At 31.3% G+C, this 13,050-nt stretch overlaps 1 protein-coding gene across 5 annotated transcripts in view; it reads right to left on the reverse strand.

Moving 5' to 3' along the window:
* Nucleotides 1-13,050, reverse strand: part of Acvr2a (activin A receptor type 2A) — a 79,136-nt gene that overhangs the window by 20,040 nt on the left and 46,046 nt on the right. For all 5 annotated transcript variants that reach the window (XM_027937962.3, XM_071619195.1, XM_071619196.1 and 2 more), the window contains 2 exons: nucleotides 11,661-11,770; nucleotides 11,323-11,477 (listed from right to left, as the gene is read on the reverse strand). In XM_027937962.3, the coding sequence (XP_027793763.1) occupies nucleotides 11,323-11,477; nucleotides 11,661-11,770 (265 nt within the window). The remainder of the gene's footprint in view (nucleotides 1-11,322; nucleotides 11,478-11,660; nucleotides 11,771-13,050) is intronic.

Genomic DNA, 13,050 nt, shown 5'->3' on the forward strand with positions numbered 1-13,050 from the left:
ATAACAACAAAAATCTTAAGGACAAAATGTTTAATATGCATCCACAAAAAATTCCACAACCATAAAACAAACATCAATGCATCTTACCTCTATCATTATATGAAAGGCGTGCTTGTGAAGAAAAAACACAGGCAAAAGAAATTACGATTCATATTCAGAATGAGATGAAAAATGACACATCAGTTACAAAAGGAAAGAGAATAATGATTTAGCTTTTAAAAAGTTGGCAGTGATCCAATGTATTATATCTTTAAATGAATTTTGGGAACTACTTTCCTTATGAACAGAGGAAAGTAATATCAAAAAAAATTCAAAAACAAAAACAAAAGGACCACTTGGATTTTACCTATCAGATGAGAGGTAGTAAACAAATTATTGACTCTAGAACAATACGAAGTTATCTCACCCAACATACTCCAAGCTAGCAAGTGAACTAAACCAAGTCTTAAATAATTACTACTGATTTTTTGAAAAGTACCTAGAGTCTACACTTTAAGACTAAAACAAGCATTTTAACTCAAAATGATATGAAGGAGAACTGGCTTCTGGACACCAGAGGGCAGTATTGCTTTTAACAAAATCTAGCTAGCAGCCCTAAAGAAATTTCTATAGAGCTAGAATCTCTCCTCTGATTATATTTTCTGGGTTGTCTTAAGAATTTTTAGAATCTCCTACTTCTACTGAGTGAATTGCCCCACTCCTTTTTCATGGAAGAAAGTAGGATCACAGCAGTAAGAGAAAAATGTTTCTGGTGTCTATGACTATGTACAACATACTACACTGGTAAAAAAATAATAATAATAATAAGACAGGTAAAACAAATCACCAGAATTAAGTAAAACAGTGACAGACCAAGCCTGACTTTAACCTACTTTCCAGACACATAAAGGCAAAGAAATTAAAGTGAGTCCTAATTAAAATAGAGTTTAAATGAGTTAATCCACACAAACTGATAATATATCAGCAGTTCAAATTTTTATTTAAGTATAATACTAACTTTAAATTTGGAAACATTCAATAATTGGATAAGTAGTAGTGGCCTTGGGAATGTTCCACACACACGTCTCACAATCTGAGGCCAGTCGACTGCTAACAGAGAACAAGATTTTCATTTTTCTAGTCATCCCCAAATAGGTAAGGACTTGAATTTAAAATTGAGAGAAACATTGTTGCTGAGAATTATTCCCAATAGATGGTTATATTCCCCAGTTTCCAATATTTCTACAACATTTCTACAGAGAAAAATAGCACAAAAAATAACTGATAACTCCTTTATCTTTACCGGCTGCTTAGCCAGTTTTTCTTCCTTCTTAATATTCTTTCTGTGATAATGATTCAGAACTATTCATAATTCATCCAAAAGGCTGAGTTAATCCCACCATTAAAACATCTTATCAGTATTCCAGAGAAAAATTCATCCCTTGAAAGCCATGCCATCTGTATAACTACAGATTCCCAAGGTTCAAGGATCACTCAGATCTTGCTTTAGTACAGGTGCTTTCAGAAATAAAGACACCACTGTACAAACACAGTGCAAATAGGTGCTATCCTTACATCTTACCAAAAAGGATATCTCTGCTTATATTATTCCTAATAAATAAACATTAGAATAAGTTATAAAATGACCAAAGCTTAAATGAGTGAAAACAAGAACAGAGCTCAATGTGACAAAAAGGATCATGACAGAATCCAAAAATAACAACAAACTCACTGAAATACACAAAGAGATTTTTTATAAAAATGTATATTTGCTTAATATATTTCCAAATAAACATCAAGATAACAAAAATGACCCACACTAAACAAAAGCCACCAACAACAGTCCTTAAAATATATCCTATGTGACAAAATAACAAGTTAAAATAAAAAAAAAATCACTTAAATATACAGATTAAAAAGTAACCAAACAAACGAGCTGGATTCACAAATTTAAAAATATAGCTTTGAGTATTATTTTCTACAACTCTAGGTAACAGCAAAAATAAAATCAGCACATTAATGTCAAGTAATTAGTTTGGGGAATTAGAAAGAGACTTGCTGCTCATCCCTTAAATGGGAAAAAAATTAGTGCCAAACATCAGAAAAAAATAAAGAGTATTTCTTCATTCATCATTTCAAAAACTGTTTAATGAGCACCTTGTCTGTCAGGTACTGACTACCCCGACCCTCGTGAAGCTTACAGCAGTCCAGAGTAGAGAGACTTACCAATGATTCACACTAAATACATAATTATAAACTAACAGCAATACAAAGGAATTCAGAACCTTAAGCATCTATAAAAAGATACCTGACTTTCACAGGCAGGTGAAATAAGATTTCCCTGAGCACACTCTCAAGTAATGGAGTAAGAACTGGAAGGATGCAGATGAAGTGAAAACAATTTTGGGACTACATATTCACCTTATTCTAACAAATGGGCAATTATTTCCATTTATTGAAAACCAAGTTTCGGAGTGGTAAGTGTTTGAAGATATAGAAGTGAGTTATTTAGGAGTTAAGATATGCAGGTATGAAATACAAAGAAATCTTTCCAGAAACAAAGATTTTTGCTTATATACTATATATATGTTTACATGATTATGTACTATAAATATTCTTTTATTTACTATTTAATCTATTCCAAGATATCTATAGCTCTATCTATATACATATATAAATTTTTCCTTTTTTTTTTTTTTGTACACCTCACTCAATAACCTGTTGGGACTATCAAAAAAGAATTTAAATGTCTCCTCTTTATTATCTAATTATTTTACATTTTAAGAAATTCTACAATTGTTCATTTTTTAAAAGCCTATCGTCAAGCAGATAGAAATAAAATAACCCAGTGTATCAGGGCAAACATTTCTGAGCTAGAAAAGGCAAATATACAATTACAGATTCAATAATACTGATATTTTTAAATGCACAGCCATGATTCTATCTAATTAGATCTTCCATATTCCTTTGTAATGAATCCCACTTCCTACAGTTTCTTTCACCTTGCTCCTCCTGAAAGCAAAGCAAAAATTAACATGGATGAGACAAGGATTCTGGAAAAGTTCCCTACAAAGTGGTTAGCACTTCAGAGCAGACAGAACTGGGATGAAAAGTCAGAAAGAAACGAAGGCATGCCCATTTCTCCTTTTGATTATTGGTCAAAAGCATCAGGTTTCTGACTGACTACAGAAGAAATTTCATTTATTTTAGAATTTGTATCCTGCAGATTAAGATGAAGAAAAGGAAAAGGATGATGTTGTACACAAATAAATTGTGTTGTGGGTAAAATGGTTGTTTATCTACAAGGCTATATATACTTGAAACAGAAATTGTTTTAAATGTAAATTACATAAACTTATCCCTTTATCCTACTTGAATTTTTTATAGACCCTATCAAATTATTTATTGAAATAAGTCATTTATAAGTAATTCAATCAATGAACCTCAATACTTAGAATTAAATGCCCAGGCTTTGCCACAGGGTCGGGGACTCTAAACAATTCATCTATATGTGCCTTAATTTTCTTTATGAACTTGATTAAACAGAACCTATTTCATGGGGTATTTAAAGATTAAATGAATTAACAGGTATAAAGTGCTTTGTATACTGTGTTATACAGAATTCAAAATGAACTATTTTATTACACAAAATTCCAAGTATTAACTTTGATATATATCAATGATAGTTTCAATAAAAATGATTCCTTTTGAGTTCAATTTTTTTTTAACCAGGTAATATATATATATATATATATACACACACACACACACACACACACACACACACACACACATATATATATATAATTTTTTTTTATTTAGAGTCTGAGTCTTGCTGAGTTGCTTTAGAACCTCACTAAATTGTTAAGGCTGGCTTTGAACTAGAGATCCTCTTGCAGATGGGATTATAGATATGAGCCACCACACTCAGCTTGGGTTCAATTCTGAAGTTGCTACTCTGTTGGAAATAACAGCTAACAGTTATTTGAGCACTTAACATTAGCAAAGCACCCCAATGTTTTCCTCCCAATCACTACAGAACTGGACTCAGACATTTTTTCCTTCATACTTTTCTTATAAAATGACTAATGCAACTCCTTTCATAATCTTTGCCCTTCATTTCTGAGCTGCAAAGTAATCAACCAATCAACCTGTTTTTAGTTTACTTAGATACTAATCCACAAAGCTTCCATAACAGTTGTTTTACTAAATGGAGTTTTTCAATTCTATTTTCTCAAATTAAAAAAAAAAAATGACAACAATGAAATAGCTAGCATGAAGGAACAAGTCTAAGATGAGGTCTAGGAAATGAAGACTACAGAGAAAAAGCAAACTCACTTCCTCCTAATTACCATCTCTTTTTTGTCAGGTAAGAAAAAAGATAAATTATATGCTCTGGTCCCTATGCATGGTTCCCATTTCCAAAGGGAAAAATTAATTCAAGATTTTGAAATATAAATGGAGGGCAGAGGCTATAGCTCAGTGGTAAAGTGCTTGCCTAGTATGTGTGAGGCCCTGGGTTCAATCCTCAGCACCACATAAAATTAAATAAATAGAATAAAGGTATTGTTAAAAAAAATTAAATGAAAATCACTTTTAGAAATAAGTTGCTTTGGTTAATTTTAAACTGCTCTAAGCTATTAATAAAACTACATTTTTCTCCCTTCTCCCCCTTCCTACCTTTTTCCTTTGGGACATAGAATTTTAGCCATCTCCAAGTGACCCTGTCTGAGCACTTGTGGGTTGGGGGTGGAATAGCTGAGAATTGAACCCAGGGACACTTTATTACTGAGCCACATCCTCAGCCCTTTTACTTTGAGTAAGAATCTCACTAAGTTGCTTAAGACCTTTCTAAGTTGCTGTAGCTGGCCTCAAAACTTGCAACCCTCCTACCTTAGTCTCCCAAGTTGCTGGTATTATGGGTATGTGTCACCACACTCAGCCTCTAAGTATTTTTAAGTAGAATAAATTATATATGCCCAATGAAAGTAATATTTTCTCAAGGGACATATTTATGAATAGTTTATGACACTGCTCACAATTAGAAGTATATTTTAAAGAAAGCTATAATTTAGGTTATCAATACAAAAGTAATCATATACCATAGTGGAACACAGAAGGAAAAACATGACATAACAGCCCTGTACTATCTCTTAGGCATATGGCAAAAAAAGAAAAAAAACTCCAAGCTGATAAAAATATCACATTGTGCACCTTAAATGTACACCGTTTCTCACACACACACACACACACACAGTTTTGATATTTCCTGACCATACCAAAACACTCCACTAAATTTCACTTAAAAATACATCATTTAATCAAATTAGATAGATTACACATAACAATATATCTTCTGTATACTGTTAAAATAATTCAATTTTAGAAAAATATTTTATAATTGATAAAAGAGGAATAAACTATATTCTCAAGTGAGGTTACAGAAAGTACAGAAGGATATTCACCAAGCTGTTATAAACTGATTATTTTCAGGAAAGTGAGAGAAAAGGGAAAAAGGAGGAGCAAATCATTCTCTTTTTTTACACACCTCTTTCTAAATAATTTATCTTGATACAACAAACATGTATTCATAAGTAGTATTTTAAGTAGAAGAGAGTTTTAAAAGAGAGGGAGAAGGCAAAAGAAAGAAAAAGCAAGAGAATAGATATGTATTAATTAACTCCAACTATTTAGCATCAACTTATGACTTCAAGATGTGCTTCTATGAATACTATAATAACTATTTTGTTATAAAATAAAATTTAATATATTTCCCCTGCATCCTCCCAAATAAGGAAACAGCATATTTTTTCAAATTGACTTAAAAAATGTTATCCTACCCATTCCATGTCTTATTAATTCTAAATGGATCTAAACAGAGACCCATTATCAAGAGAAAAACTTCTACAAAGTACTTTCACAGATGACTTAGTTTCTCAGTGGGTACTAATTTGGCATAGCATAAAATGACAACCTATTATTACTTTAATATTAAGGTCAACAGGATTATTTTCCAGTCCAACTCAGGGATCCCAAACATCAGAAAGTCCTTACTTCTTATCAAACTAACACCTATTTAAATGCCATGATGCAAGGACTAAAGAGGCTGGTATCATTTTTATAACTATTAACTCTGCAATAATAAAGTGCTAATTATATAGCCTTAAAAAAATGAACAAGTGGCTAACATCATATCCTGTTAAAAGGGGATCATTTCTAGCTCCTAAAGTTAATTTTCTTATCAAGTGGTGTTTTTTATTAGCACAAATATAAATCTTATAAGCAGGAAACTTAAACTCACATATAGTCATGAAAGCAATGCAAACAGTTTTATATTTTTACATTCAGTTTACTCACTACATTTTATAAGAACAGCTTCCTATATGTGGAAAGATAGTTTCAGCACAGGCAAAAAAAAAAGTAACCTGGATAACACAAATTGACGGAAAGTTTCAGTCTCATTCTCTTATAAAAGCTGGAATATTTCAACTTCTTTAAAATCCCTCCAAAAATATGACTTCAAGATTTATCTCAAGGCAAAATCCTAAAGCACAAAACGTACAATTGAAGAAAAAAATACTGGAATATTTTATTAACATCTTGGTATAACTCTACAAACAACAAATTCAATTCACTAATTCAGCACTTACAGAATGGTGATTACACACAAACACCTGTGTAAAATATAGCAGTAATTACAATATATACTCAGTCTTTAAGGAGCTTACAATCTAACAGAAGAATGGAATATGAACACAAATTGCTATAAGCCCTTCCCAACATAATTCATCCGAATTGCAGAAAACAGAAAATGACTTGACCACTATTTTGTCCATTTTTTCAAGGATGGTACATAATCAAAACAATTCAGATACATATGATGAATGTTCTAGGATGTAGTGGGAAGAAAGAACCACAAGGCAGAGTACAAGACACATGTTATGCTCAAATTTTATATCCTTTATAGTGGATCACCGGGCGTTATCAAATATTTTTAAACACAGAAACAACATAATCAAACATGTAAAATGCTATTCTAACAATAGTACAGATGAAGGAAGATAAATGAAAACAAGAAAACCAACTATAAGATACAGAATTAATCACAACCACAGATGTAAAAATGTCCTGAACCACAATAGGATCAGTAAGGAAGAAAAGGTGAAGGAATAGGATTTAATAAACAACAAGGCCAAAGTCAGAAATAGTTGTCTACAGGGCTTTCATCCAGTGTAATTGGGAAGAAATTAAATAGTGGTAGAAACAACAGTAGTTATCCATCATAAAGAAGCATGGCTTCAATTTTTTAAAAAAATAACAAAATGCTTTTTCTGTTCTTTTAATTATGCTAGATTTGTTTTAGAATGATTTTTGTTGGTTACTAAAAATCATAATTAAAAGAACCATGTTTTTAAAGTATTTATATCCCTGTATCACTTCTTCAAGATAAAAATACTAATGAAACCAGAAAAAAAAAAATCTAAACAACCCGATGTCTTAAAGAATCCTACCATTTAAATATCATAACAGTTTTATTAATTATGATGCCACCAATTCCTAACAACAGACTACTTTATTCACAAAATAGTCTTTAGCCAAGATATTTTTATTGGTATAATTATATGTAATAGTGGGATTCATTATGTCATATTCACACATGCACATAATTTGATCAATCTCATTTCGCTAACCAAGGATTTGAGAAATTTCCCTAAGAAAGTAACAACAAATTTGGTCATTGTGGTAAAACATTTAAAGAATTTGGAAGAAGAATACTCCAATAATCCATGGCAAAAATGTTAAAATCTTTTCTCAAATAGTCTTGAAATTACACTGGATATACATGAATGTGGGGTAAAATTCATAAAGACACCTTAATACCATACATTCAGTATTCCTCTCCTACCTACCTCTTAACCCTTCAAAATAGTAATTTTGGGGACTATTTTTCCAACAGGGTTTGAACTTTGAACCCAAGGACACTTAACCACTGAGCCACATCCTCAACCCTTTTTTGTATTTTATTTAGAGACAGAGTCTTGCTGAGTTGCTTTGGCCCTCACTAAATTGCTGAGGCTGGCTTTGAACTCATAATCCTCCTGCCTCAGCCTCCTGAGCCACTGGGATTATAGGCCTCTGCTACCAAGCCCAATGCTAAAACAATTTTTTATTTTTTTTAATATTTTTTAATTATAGGTAGACACAATATATTTTATTTTTATGTGGTGCTGAGGATCAAACCCAGTGCCTCACGCATGCGAGGCAAGCACTCTCCTGTGAGCCACAATCCCAGGCCCTAAAACAATTTTTTAAATGGAAAATACATTTCTTTCTCTTTCTTTCTCTCTCTCTCTCTCTCTCTCTCTCTCTCTCTCTCTCTCTCTCGGGGGGGGGGGGGGTGTGCTTGAGATAATGTTAATGTGAGATAATGTTACTGCTTGTTTTGGTACTTAGACAAACTATTCAATATCCAAAAGTAGAAAAATAATTTATCCTATACAATGATTCTGAGATGGCAGGAGATGTTGAATTATGTGAAATACCAGAAGCATCTGCTTTCTAAAGACAGGCAGAACTGAATCAGCAATAGAAACAAAGCTTCAGTATCAGAGGGTTCTTGGTTCACATTCCAACTCTAACACTTGTGAGTTTTGCTGTCTCAATTTCTCTATCTATAAAATTGGAACTTACACTACATATTTGGTCCTGTGAAGTAAGATTAAATAAGTGCTTTCCATATCTGGCTGGTCACAAGATTCACCTGGGAAACTTACTGAAAAAATAATTTCACAGACCACATTCCATATTTTCCAGGGTATCATCCAGGAAATTATATTTTCTAACAAATCCCAAATATAATCCTTATACACTAGTATTGCAATCTGGAAATTATTGAAAAACTTTTTCTTTAAATGCTTTTTATATTATAATTTATGTATTTATGTATAATAATAATGGCACCCCAGAACACACATTTACATCTTATGTAAATCAAATTATCATTAATTATTTTTAAATAAAAGGTAAGCCTTTTGTCACAGGATGGCTACTGAACACTCTTACAGAACTACAGTTTGCATAAACCATACTGTTTCAGAGACAGTGAGAGGTGATGAAAGCGAAATTCCACATCAATGGCAATGCCTCTTTTCCATGGTTTATGCAGCAAGAAAGCATAAAGTCAGGCTCATCTTGCATTTTTCTTCAGGTTACTATATCACTAAATCTGTATTTCTAATTTTTTTCTGCAATTCATATAAATTTATAACAGCAATCCAAGTACTAAATAAATGTGTACGATAACATTAGTAATTGCAACAAATATCTAAACGGTTCAGAGACAGATATTCTTATATGATCCAGGTTCTTATGGTATCTTCCTTTTTTGGTGGTGGGGGGAGATATTGGGTTTGAATCCCGGAGCACACAACCACTAAGCCACATCCCCAACCCTCTGTATTTTATTTAGAGACAGGGTCTCATTGAGTTGCTGAGCACCTTGCTTTTGCTGAGGCTGGCGTTGAGATCTTAATTCTCCTGCTTCAGACTCCTGAGCTGCTGGGGTTATGGGCTTGTTCCACCATGCCCCATGCATTGTTCCTTTTAAAAAAAGGAACTCTTGAATTAATTAGTATTTCTAAATAAAGTGATCTGATATAGATTAACAAGTCCTTTATAAAAAAAAGTCTTAACTACAACTTTATATCTATATTGGATATAAACTAATATAGGATTATATTATCTTTTTAAAATTCTTTCTATAAAAACCTTAACAAATTTATTTAAATGTGGGTTCTAGTTTATTTATATCACATCACAAATCTATGGTAAATTCAGAAAACTACTATAATATTGAATACTCTTCTAAATTTAGGTACTAAAACAAAAGTTTAAAGTTTCTACTGACAAAGACAAAGTGCACCCTATGGTTATCTGGAGTAAATTATATACATTAGGTACTAAAATTTTTTACTTTAAAACACTTTTTACAAATGATTTTTAATAAATCCAAATGTAGCCACTACTGTTTAAAAGTTAAAATGTTTCAGTTATTTACATACATAAAATATTGTTTATGTTTTATTACATAATATTACATAAAATATTGTTTATCCAATTTATTGAACAATGTATTTTATTTTACCTTTGGGTTTACTTCTCCATATACATATCTTCCAAAGGTTATGGAGATCAATGATCTAATACTAACAGATTGCTGCAAGTACTAAGAAAGAAGTGTGTTACGTAAATAAAGCTTAAAGGGAAGAAGTTGTTATGGTCATTAAATTATAGGACTTTACCATTTTCTTCTATCAAGTTTTAACCATTAATCCTACTGGTATTACAAAAACAAAGTTAAACCAAGAGATCAAGAAGGCCATAGTAATCTGATCTTAAGAGTTAAAAGAAACTCAATAAAAACTAGAATTTAGAGAGATGTCTCAAGCAAGTATAACCAAAAGTTTTCAGCTTTCCTGGGCCTGTAGAACATTAAATTACCTCCATAAAAAGTTCTTGTAAGGCACTAGACCAGTGTCAATTGTCCTACATGTTAGAGAATGAGGAAAATGTAATGCATTTAATCTGATTACCAATCACATCTCTATTTCAAGAAATATTTAGGGTAAGGTGAGTAAGAAACAAGAGCGTTAAAAAAAAAAAAAAGTTTTTAGTCTTCAACAGATACTTTGTATGTTGGGAAAAAAAATTTTTTTGAACTACCAGTAACACATGAACACATGATGAGAAATGTTGCTCTTCTGCTCCTCCCCTCCCCCTAAAACACTTTTTATGGAGATATGTTCCTAAATTATGATACTTCTTTTTCATACTTTCTTGGTTATCTTCCTGGGTCCATCCTAATGTTTGGACAGTAGTATTGAAAAAGGCCCAGAGATTTAAGAATAGAGAAGAGGTTGGAAAAGAAAAAAAGGGTTATGATGACACTTCTTCTCTACCATTAATTAATCCTCAAGAAGAAAGTAGGGTGTACCTCCTACTTACACATATTAGAATGAAAGCAAAATTCTTGCAAATAATTAATGAACATTTGAAAATCAAAATTAATATTTGAAAATCAAATTTTAAAAAATGTTATTCATACACATTAATTATACAGAGAAAATAGGAATAGGAATACCCCCCATTCTACTCTACCTCAACTTTTGAGAAAAGTTTAGAACATAGCAAATTAATGTTTGTAAAATAAGCTGTAGTTCTCATGACAATAAACATTCAAAAATTAACTCAAAAAGAAAATAATTTGTTATTTAGTTTTACCACAGTAATATTTCTTTAAAATATAAAATTTTAAGTAGTACAAAGTATAGCGCAATAACTTACTTGAGTTGGAACAAGTACAGGAGGGTAGGCCATCTTGTGATGCCTGTATACCCAAAATGCACATATGACAATCCCCGCAATTAACATAAGTGGCACCAAGGAATAGAGCAGAATGTTGTAATAGGGTGGCTTAGGTGCAACTGGATTTGAAGTGGCTGTAGAAAGGGGAAGGAAAAAACAACTCAGATTTGGTCTATAAAATTCTACAATATTTATCATAGTGTCAAATATTTGAAAAAAATAGAATATGAGGAAACAGAAGTATCCTATCAACACAAATATTCTTTGTTTTCAGTCTACATGCTGAACAATCTTATGTATTTTCCCTATGAACTTACGCTGTGTGACTTCCATCTCCGGAAAATAAGAAAATTTTTCATTACACATATTGCCCTCACAGCAACAAAAGTAGACTTCAGGACTGTCTTTTTTTTCTATACAATCAGTCCTACAAACAGAAGAGAAATAATCAAAATCAATATTCTAAGAGATAAATAATAAATGAGTCACTTATACTCAACTTCAAGATTTTTATTAATATTTGAGAATCACATTTTTTAAAAAAATTTTTATTGGTACACATTTATTATACAGACTAATTATCATTTCCTAAAAGCCAAAAGTATCCTAGACTGCTATTACTAAATCTCATCAGGAAACAGACAAAAACAGCTGAATTTATGACATTCACATGAATTCCTTGAGACCAGTGCTTTAATACAGTTTTTAATAAATAATCTATGCCAAGCATCTTTTTTCTTTCTTTTGTTAATTATTAGAAAAGCTTGAAGAACAACATAAGTCAATGAGAAAATTCAGGCTAGCAGTGCTTTTGCTCACTGGAAATATAGCTTTCCCATTTTTATGAATATTAAAAACTAAAAACTTCATATAAATCTGTGTATGTATGTGTATAATAAGGAATAATAATAAGTATACACACATACATATAACTATTGTATAAGCATATTTCAAAATCAGAAATCCAAACTAGCTTTGGGAATTAATATTGTCATTTTTAATAGTAATAGATTTGTTTTCAGAACACAATGAGCAAGACTGGGTTAAGCATCAAGTAATGAACAAATATACAATAACAAACATATAGGACCTAGTAACTCAAATTGCTAAGAATTAAATGGAATTAAGAAGAAAAGGGGGAGGCAGTCAATGGGACCTAAGTCACTGAAAAGACGTGGATTTATCCTCTAGAACAACCCCTAATCAACTACCAAGAAATAGCTATATATATTTAAGTAAAAAAGAATCACCCTTTTAAATAAACTGAATCTTTGTGATCGCTGTAAGAAAAATAAAGTTAAATTTAACTATTAAGGGAAAAGTTCCAGAAATTTCAAGAAGATAGTTTTAACAAAATCAAATTTTAAATTATAATCTATACTAATACCTATTTAGTATAAAGTAAAGAGATAAATCTAAGTTTTAACAATGTATAAGAAGAAATGTACAAGTTTAAAAATTAATATTCAGATTCATACCTCAAGTTATAGGAGATTAACATGATTAAACACCTAGCTGAATTAGTTCAAGAAAATTACTTTTCGCCATCCAATTTCATTTTTCTTTATTTTCTTCCACATTTGGACACTGCTTGAATCTTTCTTCTTTTCTCTTACTTCTTTTACCATCCTTACTAAATTTTTTTCAATCAGATTTAGAGCATTAAAAAAACTCACATACTTCTCTATTAGCATTTAACCTCCCCAA

The sequence above is a fragment of the Marmota flaviventris genome, chromosome 11 (genome assembly GCF_047511675.1).
Source record: "Marmota flaviventris isolate mMarFla1 chromosome 11, mMarFla1.hap1, whole genome shotgun sequence".
In the NCBI taxonomy this organism is placed as follows: domain Eukaryota; kingdom Metazoa; phylum Chordata; class Mammalia; order Rodentia; family Sciuridae; genus Marmota; species Marmota flaviventris.